Consider the following 24,137-nt stretch of genomic DNA (forward strand, 5'->3'; position numbering starts at 1 on the left):
ATGTAAATACACATAATACAAAAAAACATGTTAAAAGAAATTAAGCCTACAACATCAGGCAATGTCAGAAGGAAAGTTGCCCACATAGGTAAGGAGTAAATGTTCATTCTGACCTGTGAACCCTGACTATCAGTGAGAGCTCACAAAAGGGAAAGTGAAGAGCCCAGCAGAGTGGTACAAACTAGATGTTTTGAAGTTGAATTTTGGAGAGAAGGAGTCTTCGAGGCTCTTGGTGGGATCAAAAACTGGCTAAGGCACAAGGCTAAGATGATGGTGATAACAGGTGAATGCTTCCCTCTATTAAGTCACCACATATTTTGACTGGTTATTTTTTAAATGGGAAAAGGCTGCCACCTTTTCCTGGACATGGATCTCCTGGGCATCATTTGCCAACTTGCAGGAAAAGGAGCAGCTTAGAGGACAGGGCATGATCTCCATAATCATGGCTGCCACCACTCCCACCACCAAGAATTTAACACCACGCCATTAGGCCTTCCTTGCCCTAATCCTAGAAGACACAACCCAAACAATTCAGGCTACTGAGAGGGACCCAGATGACATCTGAACCCTGACCACACCTGGAATGTGAATCCAACATTCAGGTATTAGAAACCAGTAAGAGGTGTTCATTCAAAGGGGCTGCATCCCCAGAGATAGCAAAGCACGCACTCATCACATGTTATGCACTGACTGAAGGTTAGAATTCCACTCTTTGATTTCCCTGAACTAAGTCGCAGCAACATTTTATCCTTAACATGCACACACACGTTTTTCAAGTCTCCAGGCTTTCCAAAAGGGAATCTACCACTAGGTTCAGGCTAAGCAGGAAAATTTCAACCCAGACAACTTCAGGAAGTTCTCAGCATGTAAAAAAAGGGATTAGCATAGAAACTTCTATGTCCTTAACTACAGAGCTTGTGACACACACGCTGTAACTTCCTCTACAGTGGAACAGCTTCCCCAACTTCCCTCCCCTTTACCATCAAGGATGGTGCTGTCATCCTCAGTCAACAGATGCTCATCAGGCAAGAGATACAGATGATCCACCAGGGAACAGGGCACAAGGAAAGACAGGAATCCCTGGGAAAGTGAAAGATAAACCATCTTTTAGGTCTCGATTAGGAAAATGCCCTGGAATCACTTAAAGGACTCCACTGGTAACTCACTACATTCAGACCAGACCAGGGGTGAGCAAATTTTTAGCCCGAGAGCCACATCTGGGTGGAGCAGTTGTATGCAGAGCCATGAATGTAAGGCTGAGGCAGGGGGTTGGGGTGCGGTGTGCAGTGATGGGGTCAGGGCAAGGGGTCAGAATGCAGAATAGGTGCAGGGTGCAGGAGGGGGATCAGGGAAAAGGGGTGGGGTGGACGGGTGTGGGGTGCAGGAGAGCTCAGGGCAAGGGGCTGGGGGCTCAGGGCAGGGGGTGGGGTGCAGAGTGCAGACAGAGGCTCGAGGCAGGGGGTTGGGGTGCAGGAGGGGTTCAGGATCCAGCCCAGCGCTGCATACTTGGAGTGGCAGTGGTGCGCAGCGGGGCTTGCCTGCCCTGGCCCTGAGCCGCTCCCGGAAGTGGCCAGTATGTCTGGCAGTGGCTGGGGGGAGGGGGAGGGGGGCAGGCAGCTCTGCTGCCCTCACCTGTGGGTACCACCCTCAAAGTTCCCACTGGCCGTGGTTCCCCATTCCCAGCCAATAGGAGCTGCAGGGGGCAGTGCATGCAGGTGAGGGCAGTGCAGAGAGCCCTCTGCACTCCCCCTCCACCGGGGGCCCAGGGACATGGTGCCAGCTGCTTCCAGGAGCTGCGCCACAGGACTGGCAATCCCGGGGGCCAACTGAAAGCCCTGACGGGCCAGATCCGGCCTGTGGCCCATAGTTTGCCCTCCCCGAGACTAGACCAGTACAAAGTGTCTATAGCATAAAGCAGCTCCTGCTTGGTGCCTCACCTTTTTTAGCAGGCACACCATGTTAGTATATGGATTCAGGTGGAGAGCAAGAGGGCATGAAAGTGCTTCTTGGTACTGAAGGCAGCAGGCATAGAACTTGGACCAGAATTCAACCTGTAACTGTCGAAACTCTTCCTGGGAGACTTCGTATTCTGTCACACTGCCCTGGAGCTGGGGGGAGAAAACAGCAGAATAACAGGCCAGCGTTTGACTCCCCAAAGATGGCAATTCGGCACTACAATGGTATTTTACAGCTCTGCCTCTCACTGAAGGAGGGTTTAATTTTTATTTTTTGTGGCTGGTACACGGACATTTTAGAAAGATAAACATAATCCAACAAAGAGCCTGTGTCACAGGAAGGTTAGCATTCCACAGCTAGGCACTCACACCTCAGGAAAGGCCAGTTATAGCTATACATGCAACTCTGGTTCTGTCCTCTTGTGAGTACATATTACCTACACCAGTTAATTACATGGCTACATATTTTGAAAACACCATATACAATTTTTTTCCTACAATTTTTGATACAGATATGTTGCACCCTCTTCTGCTGAGTATTTTGGAGCGTGAGCCAGACAAGAGTCCATGAGAGCCACTTCTATAATCCTAGGTACAAAGCTATAAGATGATGTTAACACTCAGGGTAAACATCAGTTACTCAAGCATAAAAATCGTTACAAGTACGTGGTGGGTTAATAGACCACCATTAGACTGAGAGCAGGGAAACTCAGAGTTAAAAGGACAGCGTCTACTTGATTTTTCCTTTAACTAAACTACTTTTAAAGTTTCCAGTAAGCACCTTTCCAGCCAGATGTGCTTTCTATAAAAAGCAGAGTGGTTTTATAAGGGTTTTGTTGTTTCCCTGATGATGAATAAGGGAAAGAAGATGGGCCGCAGAAAAGCAGCGAATGGACTTGTCTGCCCCCCCACTTCCCACTGCCTACCTGTTAGTCTCTCCTTCAGCAGCAGCACTGAAGTGAGGTCTCTCAATGTCTACACGCCTCCCTGAGGCGCACAGAGAAGCCGTGGTGGGTAAAGACCCATGCCCACTCCTACTGCACGCAGCCACCCACCCAGCAGGCTCTCACTGCCGCAGCACGGAGAAAACGAGCATGCGAGTGATGTGCACAAGACAGGAATTGCAATAAAACAAAACCTGGCACCACTGTTACTATGCAAAGTGCTCTCTCACTTACAATGTAAACAGATGCTAAAGGAAAAAAGGAAGTGCGGCTCACTCTGGCACACCTATATCTAAAAGAACAAAGAACAGTACAGGGGGAGTGGGGGGGAGAACAGTGAACCTCTGGAGAAAGAGGAATAGTTAAGAGATGGGGAAGTAGTGAGAAGGAATTTTTTTTTAAAAATCATGCAACTGCTTTGGGGGAAACGGAGGAAATTTAGGCCATGGGTCATCTGTGGATTTAGTTTTTAACTCTACCTGAGATGCTAAGATACCACAGTGATGATTGTCACCACAAAAAACACTCAATGGAATCCTCACCTCGTTTTCCACAGCTAAGGTCACCTCTTTTTTCAGCTCATCCCAGGTCAGATCCAAGATTCTCTCTCCTCCTCGGGAAAAGATCTACAAAATCATTACAGGAAACTTCCGTTTTGAAGCACTAGACTTGCCACAAGCCTAAATGATAGCACAACGTGAAGATGTCGAACAGATGAGTAACGTCACTCCCTGCAGAGAACTGTAGCTAGGCACAGGCAGCCAAAATACACCAGAGTGAAGCAACAGCTGGCACTACTAGAGGGTTACGCACTTCGCTGTTTACAGATACCGGGCTGTACGCTCATTCCGACCCTTTGCCCCCAATACGAGGGAGGGACTGGCTGTAGTGGGGATCCAGGGGCTCGATAGAGGGGCTGGCCAGACTGGAGGAAAGGGACTTCCAGCAGCCTGACGTGTATTAAAATCAGGTCCATACAATGTCCATTGGGTGCTGCAGGCACAGCAGACTTTCTGGTGCTCGAACCCCAAGGTCACTGCCTCCCTCAGATGCACAGGGACCCTGTTTCCCTGCAGTCACTGCTTCCCCCTGGATCCACAGCCTATAGACTCATACAATGAGGTTAGTGGAATCAGGCTTTTCTCAAGTTCACCAAACCCACCAACACCTGGAACGTTCCCAGATCTGGAACTGATTAGATGCCATTTTCGTTACAGGCAGCGCATCCCCAGGGAAGTGAGCATAGGGCTTTGCTGAGCTCAGCCCATGAGCTCCATCATAGAAGATACACTGAGTGAAGAGCAAGCCCAGTGGGCAGCTCACCAGGTCCTGCCCGAAGGGAGAGCCAGGGTGGTGTTCTCAGAGGCGATAAGGTGCACACCAGGGACCTGATTCTCCACTGTCATAGCAGTGACCCAAATACAGTCATATCAGCATAAAACTGGGAAGACAGACTCAGAGTCCAGTGCTGCTCACCAGTGTCTCCATCACAGAATTACGGAGCAGCAGCAACACTGCATTCCTTTCAACCCCGGCCCTTCCTCCTCCTGCACCCTCCAATCCACGAGCCTACCAGCGCCCACTGCTGCCCAAACCCCTCCCCTCCCCACCAGCTCTGAGGTTAACACTCCCCACCCCCGCACCACACAACGCCCACTCCACCAAGCCTAGCTCAGCTCACACCTAGCATTCGTTTCTCCCACTGCTGGTCCTGAGTCACAGAAAGTTCAGTAGGAAACACCCAGCCCATCTGGCTATCTTCTGCTATGGGTCTGATCTCATCGGCCTCCTCTGCTACCTTGTCCACACACCCAGCCCTTCCTGACCGAGGCCAGCGAGCTGTCAATACCATTTCACACCTCTGGCTGCTTCCTAAACCCTCTCCACACCCCCTCCCTTTCCACACCAGCTTCCTGGCAGTGAAGACCAGGTTCAACATGATCTTCCACTGGCCCATTCTCCCCCTCACCATCCTCTGCTGCACCCAATACCCTGCCTTTGAAACCTCCTGCCTGCTCTCTTTCCCACTCCTCCATCATCCTCTGGCCATACTACCTGCTATCCTTGCCTTCTCCTTGGGCTCTTTTCTCTTCATATACCTACATGTTCTTGTATGCCCTCATCCACAGGACCCTAGCCTGGAACCTCCTTGCCCTCTCCTTGAAACACGCTGGGCAGGTTGCATACAGCCACTGTATAAACATCCTCATCTCAGATTGTTCTTCAGTCACCATGCCCAGCCTCCACCCTTTCCAGCCCATAGAAACTGCTCTCGCCGCTCTTCCTGGCTCAGCATCCTTGAGACCTTTCACTATTGTAGCTGTCTTCCTCCTGCCACTGCCTGTACTTTGTGGTGTTATGTGCACGGAGAACTAAGCGCCTCAGGGCAGGGACCCTTCATTGTTCTGTAGCCCATCAAGCACACCTATGACACTGTATAAACACAAATGCAGCTTTTGCAGGCCCAGATGTTCTCCTGTACCGAGATCTGGTCAGTTCAGGTGACGTGAGGCTGTCAAGGAGCAAGTTATGCATCCCCTCCCAAGCCATCAGCAAAAGTTAGACCCGTTTAAGGGCTGCTCTAATTTATGGTGACTGGTCTCTGTGGGGCCTTATGCCAACAGATGGCACGCAGGTCAGCTGAGAGTTCTCCTCGAGTGACCCCATGTCCACTTTGTGCAGCCACAAGTGGCACAACGTGGCTGGAACTGAGGGAGCACAAACTGATTGTTTGCTAACCTGTAGAGCTTTGAGTAGAGCAGCATTTGTGAACCGACCAGGCATGAAGAGAGATTCCAGATAAGTTTCCTGTGAAATAACAAAATGGTAATTCAGAGAAGCAAATTTATTCAAAAAGTGATGCAGGCTTCTAATTACAGTTCATCATTCCAGGCTCCTGGAATTCCGCATCTCTTTTGCAGGAGCCTGCTAACAGGTGGCACTGTACACTACAGTATTACTGGCCTTGCAATGGTTTATTCCGCAAAAGGACTCTGACAATCTGAAACCCAGCATAGATGGTCTAGTCTCACAGAATGAGGTAAGACACCCCCAGAATGCAAAGCAGCCAGACATACACTGCAGAGATGAACTCCGCAATGAACAGCCTGAAAGGAGACTGCAGAGAAGAGGCTGTCTTTCCTGTTTGCGGAGGCAGAAGGCAGCACAGTTCCTTAGTGTTGGCAAAACTGAAGGTTTGGTTTCATAGCACCCCTTAGACTTCAGCATCCCCTAGAATTCAACACCCCTTCTTTCCATCCCACCTGTATTGTACGCAATGAGGAGCAGGAAGCACCTTCAGGCTGCCATGTCTAAGTTCTACTCCCCTTCCCATGGCACTGGCAATTCCTGTGTTCCCTTCGGAACCATAAATGTCTCTCCTCCTAGATCACCTTTCCAGGCCTGAGGAACTCACATCCTTCCTTTCAATCTCCAACTGCCCGAATTCACACTAAAATCCCTAATTCACAGCGAAGTCTCTTGCTGTATCAAATTCCAACTCAGTGTCCCCTCTTCAGAGTTTTATGCAACTCTGCCCTTGCCTATACCTCAGCCCTTTTTTCTACCTCCTCTGCCCCTCCTCAGGCCTCGTCACATCCACTAAGTAGGATAATATTTCTGCTCCCTCACCCCCATCCTTAGACCACTCCATCACATCCTCATTCCTGCTCAAGCTGGGAATCCATGTTTGCTCTAGCCTCTCAATCTGTCTTCTTCACAGCTCCTGCCATCAGAAGCAGCTATCCTGGATCACTCTGCTCGCTGATGTCAAGCTGTTTTACAAATCTCATCTAGAAAGACTTTCTCCCCTGCTTATAACAATTTTTGTTCCTCCTCAGCTGCTGGCCTTGTGGCCAGCTTAAGTGTTTCACACCACTGTCACGTATACAACGGGTCTGTTGTCTTATTTAGTTCTGTGAAGCTTTAAAGATACCGTTTGTATAAAGGACAACATACAAAATAAAGTTATATTGCATACACTGATCTGTCCCAGCCGTCTTTCTACTTCTGTCCCCTGCAGCAAAAAAGATAGAAGGAAGCTAGGGACACAGCCCAAGTTACTCCTGGTTGGTATTGTATTGTCCACTCACCCTAGGGTCTTGATCATCTCTAATAGTCACTACTTCTTCTGGCAGAGGCTGCACAAAAACTTGGTTCCACTGGCCTGCAATATTTCTGAGGAGAAAAGAATTTCCATCAGTCATAGTGAACACTAAACTCTCTGGTAATTCTAGTCTGAAGTGAGTTCAATCGTAGTAATCACAGATCTTAATTCAGTGCTGGTCCAGAAGGGGCATATGGTAGGATAATCTTAACCAAGATGACTAACGACTTACATACAAGTGCTACATCCTGATTTCTGTTTACTCTGCTGTCCAGTTAACCCATGGCTGTATCTAGCCAGCCATCTAGATTCTTATCCCAAGCCCATCATCATGATATCATGCTGTGCCCTCCCTTTGTTTTACTGACATGTACGTAGAAATGGGCGGATTCTGAAACTGTGCCCAGTTAGAATTAATGGCAGATTCATGTGCCTAAAGTGAAGCAGGACACTTGTAACTCATTCTACCCAGGTATTTCAGGCAGTCCAGGGGCCCAGATACAGTGTCTATTTGCCCACCTTCATAAGGCCAATGAATAAACTAATATCTTTACTCGCTGGTCCTCCAAACAATTCCTACTTGCCCCAGATGAATATGTAAAAGTTGGCAAAAAAGTGTGAGGAAGAAGTTGGGAGTGGCACAGATGTTCCCTGTGATCATCTAATCATGCCAGACTGAGTTCTTAACCCTGCTTTCTTTCTATCACAGCTCTAGTTGCTATAATAAAGCAAGGTTAAAAACCTAAATAACCTATGTTACAAGGAGAAAGGAGTGGACAGATACCACATGACCTGGGATATTAAGGAAATTAGACAATAGATAATGAACTATTTCTGAAAAACTGAGCACAAGTGGATAGGAAAGGAAGCAAGTGGAGGGAAGCAAATGTAGGAATGATTTTAGCAAACAGTAATAGTGAGCGTTCCAAATGCTACCCCACAAGGTTAATCAGTAAAACGGGAGGGAGACTCACTGTTCAAAGTTGATGTATTTCACAATAGTCTGATTCTCATCATCGTGCCACAGCGCCCAGATCTCAGCTGGTGTTAAGGCAAAATCAACAAGCGTCTCCTAGGAGAAAAAGATAGCATGGAGACTTGATTAACACACCGAAAATGCAAGTGACGTTTAAACTTAGCTCTCTGTGGGTACAAGTGCATAAGCCAGAGAAACATGTGTTATTTTGTCACATTCATAGGAGCAAACCCAGATCCTGTTTATTCTTACTAAAAGTTCCCAAGCTTATATTAGATTTATGGATCTGTACACTTCTTCCAGTGAGACTCTGCCCACTACTCGTTTTATATCCCACCCCACTTCCCCAAGGAGTGTAGCACTGGCACTCACCTGAGAGGTGAATAGCGAGGATATGTGGTCAAGACTATAGCGGTTACTCTCAGTGCTCACCAGCTGGAAGACACAGAACTGCACACATGCACAAGGTAAATCAATGGCTGGAAAAGAGCCATCCTAACTAAAATAAAGATGCTATCAAAGTGACGCAGTAAAACTGTTCTACTCAGGTTCTTATCCCACACCCATCACAGCGTTATCCAAGCATCTGATACTAAAGTACTTTGTTCTGAATCTTATGATTGAAAGAACTACTGCCAAGTAGTGCAAGGCAGCGCATACAATACTAAAATGCAATTGCCTCGCCCAGAGATGCTGCGCGCACACACTGACAGCTGTACCACTTCACTCTGAAACCCTAAGTCCTCAGACTGGCTAAGAGAGCCCAATCCACGCAATGACTATTCGTTCTAAACTGTGTAGTGAAGATATAAACTCTCTGAGGCTGGGACCACCTGTATGTTCCATGTCTGTACAGCGCCTAGCACAATGGGCCCGGGTCCAGGAGTGGAACGCCTCCATGCCAGCACAATGGATATTAATGCAAAATATAGCACTCAACCCAGGAGCTGCCACAGTTAAAGTGACACATTCAACTAAAGGCATTTCGTGTGGGCAGTAAGGGACCTACCAATCCATACTCACCGAGGCTCATACTCATAGCACAGTGAATGAGTGTGCTATGTAACCAGTGAGCACAGAAATAATTCAAAATATATTCATTCTTAATTTAAAATATTGACTGTAGCCATAGTTTTAGAGTGTTCCCAAAAGGAAACTGGTTGACAGATTGCAGGTGCATTCTGTATATCTGTCCTCTTTATTTCAGTTCTAGCAAGATATTTAAAAATAAATGCTGCATCCCTGCCTCATTCACCGTGAACTGAATAAGGCAGGGCTCCTACAGAGATTATTGTATAGGAACATAAGTAAAGACTATCAAGATTCAACTCCTCCCAGGGCCCAGAGTTAACGCTGTTGGATCATTTACACACCTTTGGCACCTTTACTTTATAGCCTTAAGGTTTTCCTCCTGGGTACCTGGTTGCTAGGAATCTCCTAGATGTCTTTTTGTCACAAAGCACCTCCCCAGCCCCACCAGAACACCAAATGTGAAACCAGTTAGTGCCTTGTTTTATGCACCCTGAGCATGCCGTTTACGATGGTGCTTGGCTCTAAGCAGTTAATATGCACATTCTGCACTCTTTCAATAGTTAAGCATGGAATGAAGGAAGTAGGGCTCCCTGATTACCTTAGTTACGCATGCCTGCACAGCCCTGATTTACACAGCTGGAAAGTAGATTCCCCAAGCACAACAGTAGCTCTCTAAAACTCCCATCTTTAATCATTTGAAAACCTCCATAACTGGACTAAATCAAAACCAGCCTCCCTGCGACCGTTTGCCCCAAGGTTTATCACCACATCAAACCTCAAATCTCTGCTCCCAACTCACTACAGCTGTTTAAAAAGCAGTGCAAGAATCTATTATAAGGGTAACGTCATTCCACTCTACCCATTCTCAAAAGCGAATCCCTTTCCCTCTTCCTCCATTTCCCAAACAGCAGACCCACTGGCAGACACCAAACATGGAAAGTTCTACTCCCGAAGACTCATGAGCATCTTGCAAAATGTTTTGGGATGAGAAACGCTATTCAGAAGCTACTATTCCGTGCAGAGCGTGTTGGCAAATGCTCTCTTTGCTATTATGTGCCACTCCATATACAACCTCAGAACACTAGGCACATCCCAATAATTCACTGTCTCTCCCTATAATGGCAGCTCTTGAAGGTTCCGGTCATTTTGTACCTGTCCTCGCTTGGGTGCATGCATATAAACACCAAGGTAGAGCCCCAGTGACTGCGAATAGGCCAGCCGCAATCGGTGTCCCGTTCCAGCAGCGAGCCTCAGGTCCTTATTCACAGGCACGAACTCCAGCAGATCGGCTACCATCAGACACATTTGGTCCTGCCCAGAACAAAGACAGGAGACAAGCAACACAAAGGAAGGTTAGGGGTGGAGCTTTTCCACCTCCTGTCCTTTAATATGCAAGTCCAGCAGCAGTTCCGCACCTTCTCTCGTAGCTCACCTTATCCTGGAGTAGCCCCAGGTCCATTTTTCCCCGTTATTCTCCCCCCCCCCGCCCCATTTCTTCGTGTTCCCTGAAATCCTGCTACTCAACAAACTCACGGCCAGTTCACGGACTACCAGTTTAGCCAAGTCTCAGAAACACTGCTGGATCAACAGCCCATGCTCTGTCTCACAGCACCTCGATATCATCCACTGGTGTGACTAGCCCTGAATCATCCTCATCTGCAAAGCAAATCACAACCCAAAACACTCACTCACTTTGTAAGACCACATCCTGAGTTTGTGATCCTGGCAGAGTGCGAATAGGAAGGCATCATGCTCAAGGCAGTGAGCGGAGAGGCTGACAGGAAGGTCTGAAGGGCCTTGGTCACCTCTGAAAACACAAGTAGTAATTCAGAATGATTTCATTAAGTATTCACTGCACTGAGGGGAAGAAATCTCTGCACACACACGACAGTGAGCTCCCTGTCACAAGGGGCTTACAGTGTAATAGGTGAATAACTACTCAGATTCAAAAGTCAGAAAGGACAGTTGTGATCATCTCGTCTGACCTCTTGGATAACGCAGGACAGAGAACTTCCCTGAAATAATGCCTGGAGCAGAGCTTTCAGAAATGCATCCAACCTTGATTTAAAAAATGTCAGTGATGGAGAATCCACCACAACCATTGGTAAATTGTTCCAATGGTTAACTACTCTCACCGTTCAACATTTACACCTTATTTCCAGTCTGAATTTATCTAGTTTCAACTTCGTCACTGCATGGTGTTAGGCCTTTCCCTGCTAGACTGAATAACCCACTATTAAGTATTTGTTCCCTACATAGGTACTTAGGCTGTGATCAACTCACCCCTTAACCTTCTCTTTGGTAAGCTAATAGGTTGAGCTCCTTGGGCCTATCATTATAAGGCAGGTTTTCCAATCAATCATTCTCATGGCTCTTCTCTGTCCCTCTCCAATGTATCAACATCCTTCTTGAAGTGCTGGACACAGGATTCTAGCAGCAGTCACACCAGTGTCAAACATAGAGGTAAATAACCTCTTCTCCTATGTGAGATTCCCCTAATTATGTATCCAAGGATCACATTGGGCCTTTTGGCCACAGAGTTGCACTGAGCGCTCACGTTCAGCTGATTATCAATCCCTCTAAGAAAAAAAAAAATCTATCCTCGGAAGCAATGACTGAAAGAGTCCCTCATCCTAAGCGTGGCCGACATTCTTTGTTCCTAGGCATATACGTTTACATTTAGCCATATTAAAACACGTATTATTTGTTTGTACCAATTTACCAAGAGATTCAGTTTGCTCTGTATCAGTGACCTGTCCTCTTCAAATTTGTGTCTCACCTGAAAACTTTCAGTGATGATTTTATATTTTCTTCCAGTGTTATTGGGTAAAGCCAAGAAGTGATCCCTGCAGGACCCCCATTAGAAACACACCTGTTGCATGATTCCCTATCAGTTAGCTAGCTTTTAATCCATTTAATTGTGCCATGTTAATTTTACATCACTGTAGCTTTTTAATTAAAATGTCATGTAATGCTGTCAGACCACAGGGGGAGAGAGTGCAAACTGAGGACAGTAACAAGTTACTTAAAACATTTAAACATCTCTATCCTCAAAAAGTCATCTGACCTTGCCGATTACCACCCAGTCACTAACTGTCCCCCCTTTGGTGAAGCTCACAAGGATGCATGCAGGCTAACTAGCAGCATTTTAACACAACATACGTTTCAAGAATCCTTGACATGGGAACGTTTTACTAGTTGTACTGACAATCTCCCCATGTGGGGAAACACTTATTCTGACAGAAGAGCATCTTATCAGTTTAGCTTAAATCTCTTCCTCAAGCAACAAGCTAAACTGAAAAGAGGCATTCTTATGTCAGAAGGAGACTGTCCTGATCAGGGATTATGTCGGTATAACAGTATCATTTCAACTCACGCATAAGGCTATACTGACAAAGAACTTGCCCTCGTAGACCAGGCCATGGATCCATTCAATTTGGCTACATGGCACAGAGACAGCGCTGACGGCAATAGACAGGTCACAGATCTCGTACTTACAGATCTAACAGATGCCTTTGACACTGCTTAACATGAGGTGCTGCAGACTGGACTGCGAGAGCTGGCAGGAATAGGTGTGGCCACACTAGAGCCTTTGTGAGAGAACCCAAAGGACTGGAAGATGCAATCTCTCTTCCAGCACAAGAACTCTCACTTGTGATCCCATAGAGCTTATGACACTCCTCTTGTTCAAAGGAATGCAGGCAGAAGCCAGCAGCAGAGTTGGAAATATCCGGTTTATTGCACTGAATGCAGCATGTAGAATCACCTGCCCTGCAGCCAGGTGGCGTACGTGTGCATCAGTGTAAGGAACTCATGGCCCTCAGAGACCAATTATGGTCTCTTGAGACCAGAGTGGCTGAACTGCAGATAAGAGACACAGAGGTACATAGATGAGACTTTGCAAAAACATAGCAGGGTAGTCCCACCCCCTGTCTGACAGTTTCTGTGCTGTTGAGGAGGATGAAAGTCTTGGGGGAGGAGATCAAACCAGAGAGGGAAACCATACCACAGTTGGGACCCTCCCTCCAGATGATGTCATGGTACCCTCTCACACTGAAGATACCTCTCCAGAGGAGGAAATCCCAGTTATTAGGAAGACACACATAATAGTAAAGGGGGATTTGATCATTAGAAATATAGGCCAGGTCTACCCTGGACTAGACACGATAAATCGACCTTCGATGGATCGATCTCTGCTTGCCATTCCGTCCGGTAGGGAAAACATACCCATAGATAGCCAGGTCTGTGATGATCAGGAGAATCTCATGGTGAATTATCTGCCAGGTACAAAGGCTGTGGATTTTTCAAGACATTTAGATAGATGTATATATAGTGCTAGAGGAGAGCTGATGGTCATGCTACATGTAGGTACCAGTGACATAAGGAAAGGTAGGCGAGAGGTCCTGGAGGTGAAATCTAGGCTGGAAGGTAAGAGATAAAAGTTCAGTACCTCCACGGTGCTTTATCTGAAATGCTTCCAGTTCCACATGCAGAGCCAATTAGACAGGCAGAACTGTAGAGTCTCAGTGAATGGATGAGATGATGGTGTAGGGAGGAGAGTTTAGGTTTATTAAGGAACTGGAGAACCTTTTGGAAAAGGAGGTTATACAGGAAGGATGAGTTCCAGCTTAACCAAAATGGAACTAGATTGCTGGCATGTAAAATTTAAAAGGTCATAGAGGAGTTTTTAAACTAAGGGGTGGGAGAAACCTGATGGGTGCAGAGGAGCACACGCTTCTGACAGACACATCCCTTAGGGGAGGATCTATTAACAGGGATTCTCCATATCCTAGAAAAGAGGAAAGGATAGAAGCTGATACAATACAGGTAGGAACTACAGAGAAACAGTCAAATGAAAAGAAGTTCCATATTCAAGTACATCACATGAAGGCAAACAACTAAAAAGTGACAAATTTTATAAGTGCTTGTATACAAACGTTAGAAGTCTAAATACGCAGATTGGTGAACTTGAGTGCCTGGTATTAAATGAGGATATTGATATAAGAGGATAATCAATGGGACACGTTAATACCTGGGTACAAAATATATAAGAATGATAGAGTAGGTTCTGCTGGTGGAGGGGGGAGGTACCGAACGAAAACATAGGTCAAATATAGTAAAAAACTTAAATGAATCAAATTATATCATAGAATCTCTATCGATAGAAATTCCATGCTTGAATAAGAGTGTAGCAGTACGGATATACCACGGACCACCTGATTAGGATAGGGATTGTGAAATACTCAGGGAGATGAGCGGTTATAAGAATAGAAAACTAAATAATATTGGGGGATTTCAGCTATCCCCATGTCGACCGTCACCTCATAATGGGATGCAGAGATAAAGTTTCTAGACACCATTAATGATGGGCTCTAAATTAGCTGTTACCACCAAGAAAGCTCTTAGAGTCATTGTGGGTAGTTCTTTGAAAATACCCGCTCTCTGTGCGGCAGGAGTCAAAAAAGCTAATAGAATGTTAGCAACCATTAAGAGATAGATAAGATGACATTAAATATCATAATACCACTATATGGTATGCCCACACCTTGAATACTGCATGCAGTTCTGGTTGTCCCATCTCAGAGAAGGGCAATAGAAATGATTAAGGGCATGGAACAGCTTCTGTACGAGAAGAGATTAAAAAGACTGGAAAAGAGATGACTGGGGGGGGAATATGAAAGATCTATAAAATGACTGATGTGGAGAAAGTGAATAAGAAAGTGTTATTTACTCCTTCATATAACACAAGAACTAGGGATCACCCAGTGAAATTAATAGGCAGCAGGTTTAAAACATAAGGAAGTTGTTTCTTCACACAACACACAGTTGGCAGGGGATGTTGTGAAGGCCAAAACTATAACTGGTTCAAAAAACTATCAGAAGTTCATGAAGAATAGGTCCATCAGTAGCTAGTGCATGTCCCTAAGCCTCTGACTGCCAGAAGCTGAGACTGGACAACAGGGGATGGATCACTTAACTGCCCTGTTCTGTTCGTGGCCTTTGAAGCATCTGCCAGTGGTCACTGTTGGAAGACAGGATACTGGGCTAGATGGACCTTGGGTCTGACCCAGTATGGAGAGTCTTATGTTCTTATGAAAGTCAAGGCAGGAGGAAGCATTTTGAAGTGGTCAGATCCATACTGGCTCCCTAAATTATGGGGAGCTTTCCAATGGTTGTCAAAGTAGTCTGAGGTATTACTGAACTTGTCCCCCCTTTCAGATGCCCATAGAGTAGCAGTGGCTAGGAACACCTTGTCTTGTCTTCGGCTACCCAAGAGATTTCACCTATTACACACAGATATGGACCACGGTGATCCATGCATCTGTCACCATTAGATTTCTGGAAAGAGGGCATATTTGTCATCCTTAATCTGCACTGGCTGCCAACTCACTCCTGTGTAAAAGTCCGGGGGCCAGTTACTAAAGCAACATGTTCATGGAGATCTCAGCCACGCAGATCCAGAGGCAGCACAGTAAAATGGACTAAGCCAGCTCCTCACTCTTGATCCCAGTTTTGTCACTGTGACTCGCTGTATGGCCTACAGCAAGTTCCTAACCTCTTTTAAAAAGTGCTATTTCAATGCTGAGCATTACCAGAGCAATGTGCTTGTCTACCTTTGAATTTATCTGAATACAATCCATGTGCTTCCATGCAGGGTGTTAAAAGAGACAGTCTTGTGTGTCACATGACATCACTAACCTGATAGCAGTTGGCATCCAACCTGTAAGCAAACGTTGCATCACAGAACTCTGCTTCAGCTCCACAACTGAAACTATCCCTGAAAAAAAAATGCAAATGAAACTGCTGAGCAATGTGCAGAACATCATTTGCTGCTTCAATAGGCATGAATTATCAAGCATTTTGGGAGTCGGGTTACAATAAGCACCCAAGACAAAAGTCAAAATCAAATTAAACTGAAATAGGAAAGGATGCTGCAGGTCAGGACTGAGAGGCACCGACAAAGCCATGAGGGGGAGTGTGAAGCCTGTACACCAGTGGCTCTCAAACCTTTTTTTACTGGTGACCCCTCTCACATAGTAAGTCTCTGATTGCGACCCCCCATATAAATTAACTTTTTTATATATTTAACACCATTATAAATGTTGGAGGCAAAGCGGGGGTTGGAGTGGAGGCTGACAGCTCACGGCCCCACAAGTAATAACCTCGCGACCCCCTGAGAACCTCTGCTGTACACTATATCCACTATATCCAGACCAGTATTAATCTAATCATGGTCATCCTTCACTATGTGTCACCTTCTATACCAGCATGAAATGGCTGTTTTTGCATAGGCAGGACAATCGGTGAAGGTGTCAGAAACATTAACACATGTTTTATAAACACATACTTATGATTCCATACTCTACTCTCAACTCTTACCATGCCCATCATGAGGGGGTAGCTTTAGGACAAATATTCCTCCTGAAGCAGACGGCAGAGCAAAGAGAGCCTCCCCATCACTGCTAAGCCAAGCTGTTGAAGCAGTGGAATTAGAGGCCAGTCCAGGAATGGAGGGAATCATGTGGTAGTTTGAAGGGTCCCTGAAATTAACTTTTCCAATGTCTGTAAATACAGACTGCATCTGGCCCTCTGTTATCAGCTCCTGTTAGAGAGAGAGCGAAAAAAAAAGAGTACAAGTCCCAAGAACACAAAGAACTGTTAGACTAGAGATACAAGAAAGGAACTGCCAGAGGAATGACAAATGCATAATCTCCACTACTGGCTTTTACTTACTGAGAAAAGATCTTTTGATGCAAGTTCTCTGATCACCTAAATTTGGCGCTCTCATTTTTAGCTGGCAAGGGCTGACCATTTAAGAGTGGATCTCAAAGTGTAAGTAGATTAGATAACTCTGATTCATTGGTGGACCTACTCTCCTTCCTAGATACATGCCAGAATCTTGGTAACACCACCACATTCCTGCACAAGCGCTCTGCACCCCCCAAAATAATTGGAGGATCGCACACTTCATGGCTTATGTAGACCCAGCTATATACCCAGCTGGGCCCCTCACCCCCGACCCCCGCCCAGCTGGGAGAGCCTGTTCATGGCCAGAGTTGGGAGGCAAGGGACTCACTAACCCTAACCCAAATGTCATTAACTCTGTATCCAGAGTGACTCTGCTCCCCTCCCACAGGCCTCTGTGAAGTGACTGTCTCATCTCTGCATCAGGAGTGATCAAATGGGGACTTTAGTGAAAATTGGGCTTTTCCAGTTTTCCATTGTCACCAAAATTAATAAGGTTCTGCCCTTTGATGTCTAGAATACCCTCAGCATTTTTGGAATTGATCATGTGCAGTTTTCAAAAATTATCAAATTTCAGACTGAAATAAGGCAGACATTTTTATTAGGGAGAGTAATTACCCAGTGGAACAATTTATCAAGCTCGTGGTTGATTCTCCATCACTGGCAATTTTTAAATCAAGATTGGATATTTTTCTAAAAGCTCTGCTTTAGGAATTATTTTGGGGAAGTTCTCTGACCCGTGTTATCCAGGAGGTCAGACAAGATGACCATAATGGTCCCTTCTGGTCTTACAATCTGGGACATTTCTGTCTCTGAGTATAGCATAGGGCTTCACCTGGCCAATGATTTGGGATTGTTTAGTTTGGGAACTAAGAATGTGTCTCATATCTCTAAAGGAGTCTCAACCAGAAAAATCTGGGAATCGTAGATGCATAAGTGACTACATACATGGAGTCTTTGGGATTTAAAGAGACACCCCGAGCTTGCACTCCTGCTCTACAGCTCTTGAAATGGTAATGGTCACAGATTTCAAACAATTTAGGCCCCAGTGTTCAAGTTCCCACGGATTTGGGTGCCTAACTCCCTAGGATCCTCTGAAAATCCTAATCTTAGTATTCAAAAAGCAAATTAGCACAGACATGTATTTCATATGTACATGCAATACTCACTGTAGTATATGCACCACTATTTCAGCAGATTTGTATACTAAAAAATGCTCTAAACTAGTTTTTAAAAATACAGAAAATGCTAGGTGGAGAAAAACACGGTTACTTACCTTGTAACTCTTGTTCTTCGAGATGTGTTGCTCATATCCATTCCAGTAGGTGTACGCGCCGCGCGTGCACGTTCGTCGGAAACTTTTACCCTAGCAACTCAAGCGGGCTGGGAGGCTGAGACAGGATTTGGGAGGAGGCGGTGTGCGGCCTCTTGCACCTTGTCTCGATGGAAGACCGTGTGATGGGTCCACGACGAGTGCGCGCAGCTCTGATACGCGCCTAGCGGAGTGTGATGCCACCAGAACGCCGCTTTTCCAGGACAAATGGAGGAGGAGCATGTAGCCAGCGGTTCAAACGGGGGGACATTAGACAAGACAACACGACCAGAGATCCAGGAGGGGGCTGGATGACGGACTTGAGGGTAAAGGCGCTCGGCCTTTGAGGAATCTAGTGACCAGTGGGTGCGAAAAGGCGGATGGCCATCAGCCCGTGGTGGAAAGTGGAGATGGCCGCAATGTGAACCCGAGCGGGCTATAGCCAGCCTTGTTGTTTGAGCGACCATAGGTAATCAAGACGATCGGGATGGAAACATTGCGAGGGTGGAAGCGCTTTTCCGCACCCAGCACGGTAAAAACACTTCCACTTGGCTACGTACGTCGTTCTCGTGGAGGCTTTCGACTGCGAGAAAGTACTTGCCTCATGGGGAAGAGCAGTGCAATTCGGACCCAGTTAGCCACGCAGGAGCCACGCCGAGAAGGTTGAGGGACTGAAGGTCGGGTGACAAAGCCGGCGTGGTCCTGCGTGATCAGGTCCAGGTGAAGAGGCAGGGGAACGGGTCCACTACGCCAGGTCCAGGAGCAAGAGTACCATGCTGACGTGGCCATGCCGGGGCGATGGAATCAAGCGGGCCCTGTCCCTGGCGCTTCAGAAGGACTTTGAGGATTAATGGGACGGAGGGAAGGCATAAAAAGGTGCATTCCCCACGGAATCAAGAAGGCATCCGCTACCGAGCCCGCTCGCGGCCTTGGAAGGAGCAGAACAGCGGACACTTCCTGTTCGTGCGAGATGCAAAAGATCACTGTGGGGATGCCCCACTTGCGGAAAAGCGTAAGGCTACGTCTGGGAAGGGACATTCGTGGGCTGAACGACCGACTGAAGATGGTCGCCGGGTATTGCACGCCCTGGGAGAAAGGAAGCGACTAGGTGGACTGAGTGGGCTATGCAAAATTCCACAACATTAGTGCCTCCCGACAGAGAAGAGGAGTTCTCGTCCCGCCCTGTTGTTGACATAGTACACCGCTGTGGTGTTGTCTATGAAAACTGATACACAGCGGCCTTGGATCTGCGATGGAAGGCTTGACAAGCAAGGCGGACCGCTCTCAATTCCCGGCGTTGATATGGAGAAGCAGATCGGGGAGGAGACCAGCGACCCTGGTCCTCAACGGCCTATGTGGGCTCCCCATCCCAAGTCCGATGCGTCCGTAGTGAGGACATCGAGGGTGTGGAGGATGGAATGGGCGCCCCGCGCAGACGACGGACTCCTCCGACCACCATTGGAGGGAGAGAGTGTGATGTCGTGTGGACTGTGACGACGTATCCAATTACCGACTGGCTTGGCGAGCTGAGGGATGAGCCACGACGCAGAGGTCTGAGCCGTAGCCTGGCTGCTGCGTCACGAAGTGCAGCAGCCTGTGGGCCAAGAGTGTGAGGCAGGTGCGAGTAGAAGTTAGAGGTGCTGCTGCCCTCCGGATGATGTCCGACAAAGCCTGGAATCGGGACAAGGGAGAGGTGCCGTGGCCGTGGTAGAGTCATGGACGGCGCCGATAAATTCTATCTCTGGGTACGGGGACCGAATGGACTCTTACATTCAGCATCCGGCCTAGGTTTTGCAAAAAGGCGGCTGATCATGCGGACGTGGGAGAGCACCTGGCCTGCTGGGTCCTCGGTAAGCAGTCGTCGAGGTAGGGAAATATTGCACCGGTGCGACGAGGAGGCGACGACTACGGCCAGCACATTCGTAACACTCTCGGGGCTGCGAAGGCCGACGGGGGACCGTGAATGATAATGACGGCTGACTTGAGAAAGCCAAGAACCTCCGATGGGGCGGGAGAAATGTAGCTATGAAAATGGCGGTCTTGCATGTCAGAGGGCGGCGTACCATCCTCAGGATCTAGGGATGGGATGAGGTCCAGGAACATGCGGAATTTTTCAACTTCAGTAAATATTGTTGAGTCCGCGGGGGTTGAGGAGGAACGAGAGACCTCCTTGGGCTTGGGACTCAAAGTAAAGCTGGGAGTGAACCTCTGCCCGTTCTCGTTTTGCGGAAGCCTTCCTGAATGCAGCCTTTTGTCGAGGAGCGTTTGCACTCCGGAGGAGGATCTGCTGTGAGATTAGGGGTCCTGAAAGGAGAGAGGGAGGGGGCTGGAGGCGGGTACTGAGGCAACTGTAGGGGTATCCAACCGCAGCGTGCGGAGGACCCAACGGTCTGCAGTGAGCCGGCGCCATGCAGGGAGGAAGTAAGGAGAGACGGTCGGAGAGGGTGGAGAGGGTTCATGGAGGAAACTGGTACATCGCCCTCGGGCGTATCTTCAAAATGAGGACTTCGAGCCGGAAGAAGGCTTGAGGTCCTTGGCCTTGACCCCCTTGATTACAGACTGTCTGCGCCTGCATTCTATTTGCGGCGCCTGAAAGAGTCTTGTCTTGTCTGGGCGGGGGGAAAGGCACTGTTGTTGTAGTTGCGGCGAAGGTCTACGCTGTGTCACGGGCGTATGCATTCCAAGAGCCCCGCATAATGACCTGTTATCCTTTAGGCTTTGCAGCCGCGGGTCGGTCTTCTCGAGACAAGGCCTGGCCCTCAAACGGAAGATCTGATGGTGTGCTGGAGTTCCGGAGGAAGGCAGAGACCTGCAGCCAGGAGATACGACGCATCGTGCACCGGAGGCCAGAGTTCTGGCGGCAGAGTCGGCCGCGTCCAGTGCCGCCTGCAAGGAGGTGCGTGCAATTTCTTTCTTGGTCCAGAAGGTGCGAACTCCTGACGACGTCTGCGGGAGGAGCTCTTTGAATTTATCAGCCGCTGTCCAGGTGTTAAAGGAGTAGCGGCTGAGTAGAGCTTGCTGGTTAGAAATCGCAGCTGCAATGCTCCCGCATAGACTTGCGGCCCAGTAGGTCATCTTCTTGCGTCTTGGCTTGGGGGCTGGCGCTTCGTGCCATGGCGTTCCCTCTCGTCACAGATTGAACCCGAGGAGCATGGGCGCGAGGGTAATATAGGTAGTCATAGCTTTAGATGGGACCATGTATTTGCGTTCTACCTCGGGCCAGGGTGGGAACGGGGCCGGTGACATGCCAGATTGGTGTTGGCGTTGCTCTTGTATTGTTTATAAAGGGCAGGGCAACACGACGTGGGGCGTCAGACCGTGAGTTATACTGCACACAGGTCCTCAACCTCAAGACTCTTCGGCCTGAATGTTCATGTTTCAGCGCCACTCGGCCTGAGGAGGTCTGGTGGAGCCCTCAAGTCTTAGGGGGGTGGACCCATGGATGTCGTTCCGGCTACTGCTTCATCAGGAGAGGAAGATGAAGAGTGACTTGGCAGAGTGGGTCTGGAGCTCCGTTGGCAGTACCGTTCAGCGTCCTGAGGGATTTCGCAGGCGGCGAATGGGATGGACCGCTTCTCAGGGGATGGTGGGGCGTGACGCTGCAGCCTCTGGAGCCCTCCGTTCTGGGTCAGGCGCACGTGCGGAACGAGCAGAGACCCTGGTTGATGTATGCCAGGGCGTCCAGAAGCCCCAGTGCTGTGGGCCCTGCTCATGTGACCTTCTGGGAGATAGTTGCAGGTCTTTCAGAATCCAGATAGATACTGTCAGTCCGGGAGATACAGAGCCTTGTCGGGGGCCATGGTGGGGCCGAAGGGGATAGCGAGAATCCAGCGCCTTGATGGCGACGACCTCGCGGTGCCGGAGATCGGTGCCGTGAGTCGTACCGGTGCCGGGACCGGACCGGGACCTGCAACCGGCGCGTGCGGGAGGTCGACCGGGAAGAGGACCTGGCGTGCCGTGAGCGGCTCCTGGAGTTGCGGCGCCGGTAGCGGCGGCTGGACCCGCAGCGTGCCGGAGTCTCTGGATCGCGGCGATGAACTGAGTGCTACGAGTACGACCGGTGCCGCGTAGGAGCGGTGCGGACTGCGAGCGCGTCGCAAGGGAGACCTCCCTTGTTTAAATCGGTGGCGGGATCGCGACCGGTGCCTGGATCTTGAGCGGCGCCGGTCGGAGAATCGGGGACGGTGCTCATAGGGGTTGCTTGCCCTTAGAAAGTACAACCCGCGCGGGGTTGGGGCAGCCCAGGCTCAGTCAGAGCATCAGGTCCGTGCCGACGAGAAAGTTCGGCGTGGACGAGGTATCAGCTCTTACCCTGATCTTGGCGGGAGCTGGGAGGGATCGGACTCGATGGACCGCCGGGGCCCGGAGTCAACGAAACCCTTGCACAGCCAGCACGGCGGCGCGGCATGGGTGCCCTTACGGGGCCGTTACCGGGTTAAGGACGTAGAGGGCCTCTTCGCGGGAGCCGGTGCCGAGAAGGTCCGTGCGGTGCGTCTTCGCGGTGCCGGAGTGGTCCGGTGCCGGAGCCGCGCTCGGTGCGGAGGCGCGGGGTGAAGTGCCGTTCCATAAGGCGGTCCTGAGGCGTGGTCTCGCTCCTTTTTGTTCGGCGGGCGGAAAGACTTACAAATGCGGCACTTATCTGAGATGTGTGATTCCCCCAGGCACTTCAGGCAGGCGTCGTGGGATCACTGGTGGGCATGGCTCTTACAAGTCGAGCACGCCTTGAACTCCGGCGAACCAGGCATCAGCCCAGCCGGGCGCGGGAAGGGCCAGAGCCCTACCCGATACGAGTATAACTATATAGACAACTATAACTCTAACTCTAACTATAACTACAACTACGGTATGCTAAGTAACTATGACTAACTAACTAGAACAGTACAATTGACAAGAGAAGCTAGGGATGTGGAGGTCAGCTATGCCGCGCTCCACAGTCCAACGACCGAACGGCGGTCCACGGCGTCAAGAAGGAACTGAGGAGCGGGCGGGCCGGCAGGGGTATATATCACCCGCCATAGCGGCGCCACTCTAGGGGGCGACCTGCCGGCCCACTTGAGTTGCTAGGGTAAAAGTTTCCGACGAACGTGCACGCGCGGCGCGTACACCTACTGGAATGGATATGAGCAAGCACTCGAAGAAGAACTACAGGTTTCGGATCACTTTCCGTCAAAGCTTTTTCCTATGAGCCATGCCACAGATATGTTTATGCCAACACCAATCTTTGATTCTAAAAGGTAATTTGTAGCTAGTTTATTAGAATTATTTTCTTGAAACAATCTCAAAGTACAGTTATTTCCACCCAGACTACTTACACTCCTGTACATGCGAGCAGGGTGTGGCAGTACCAAACGGTGCACCGTCTGATTGGTCACAATCAAGATGACGACGAGATTCTGTGTCTCACACACATGCACTCCTCCAGGTAAGAGGCTACAGTTCTGGATTTTGAGCCGAATGGCATTATTCAGGAGGTTTATATCCAGAGACTCCTCCACCAACTCCAAAGTGTCTCCAGAAGTGGTCCTGAAAAAAAAATAAAAAACCTTTTTATGTTGATGATTGTAAGGCCTCTCAGGACGGCAGTGATCAACACAACACAGGTTTAGACTCACAGGGCATACACTGGAGTGGCACCACTGCAGCGCTTCAGTGAAGATGCTACCTACCCAACAGGAGGGCTTCTCCAATTCACATAGGTATTCCACCTCCCAGGGAGGTGGTAGCTAGGTGGATGGGACCTAGTGCTGTCTATACCAGGGTAATGTCAGTTTAATTGCATTGCTCAGGGGTATGGAACTGTCACACCCCTGAGCTACATAGTTATACTGACCTAGTTTCCAAACGTCAAGGTGGCCATAGACTCTGCAGCAGGCAGACAAAAGTATCCTGCTACAGGGAACCATGGGCTTGTTCCCACTAACCATTACTCAGGATCGCCATGCAGCTGTTCATCCCATTCAGCAAAGCACTTGGGCACATGCTCAAATCCAATCCATTGACTTTAAAGGAACACCTTGCACTGAACTAGCATCACTATTGCCCCCTACCCCACAGGGAAAGGGCAGCC

At 48.6% G+C, this 24,137-nt stretch overlaps 1 protein-coding gene across 2 annotated transcripts in view; it reads right to left on the reverse strand.

Annotated features, from left to right (window-relative positions):
* NUP160 (nucleoporin 160) overlaps positions 1 to 24,137 on the reverse strand; it is a 59,018-nt gene that overhangs the window by 34,073 nt on the left and 808 nt on the right. For both annotated transcript variants that reach the window (XM_075064766.1, XM_032775856.2), the window contains exons 3-14: positions 23,383 to 23,593; positions 16,393 to 16,615; positions 15,712 to 15,790; positions 10,705 to 10,819; positions 10,165 to 10,323; positions 8,353 to 8,430; positions 7,979 to 8,076; positions 6,991 to 7,075; positions 5,639 to 5,707; positions 3,442 to 3,525; positions 1,938 to 2,108; positions 981 to 1,080 (exon numbers count right to left, since the gene is read on the reverse strand). In XM_075064766.1, coding sequence (XP_074920867.1) covers positions 981 to 1,080; positions 1,938 to 2,108; positions 3,442 to 3,525; positions 5,639 to 5,707; positions 6,991 to 7,075; positions 7,979 to 8,076; positions 8,353 to 8,430; positions 10,165 to 10,323; positions 10,705 to 10,819; positions 15,712 to 15,790; positions 16,393 to 16,615; positions 23,383 to 23,394 — 1,273 coding nt within the window. In that variant the 5' untranslated portion in view covers positions 23,395 to 23,593. The remainder of the gene's footprint in view (positions 1 to 980; positions 1,081 to 1,937; positions 2,109 to 3,441; positions 3,526 to 5,638; positions 5,708 to 6,990; positions 7,076 to 7,978; positions 8,077 to 8,352; positions 8,431 to 10,164; positions 10,324 to 10,704; positions 10,820 to 15,711; positions 15,791 to 16,392; positions 16,616 to 23,382; positions 23,594 to 24,137) is intronic.

Source organism: Chelonoidis abingdonii, chromosome 4, assembly GCF_003597395.2.
Source record: "Chelonoidis abingdonii isolate Lonesome George chromosome 4, CheloAbing_2.0, whole genome shotgun sequence".
Taxonomy (NCBI): domain Eukaryota; kingdom Metazoa; phylum Chordata; order Testudines; family Testudinidae; genus Chelonoidis; species Chelonoidis abingdonii.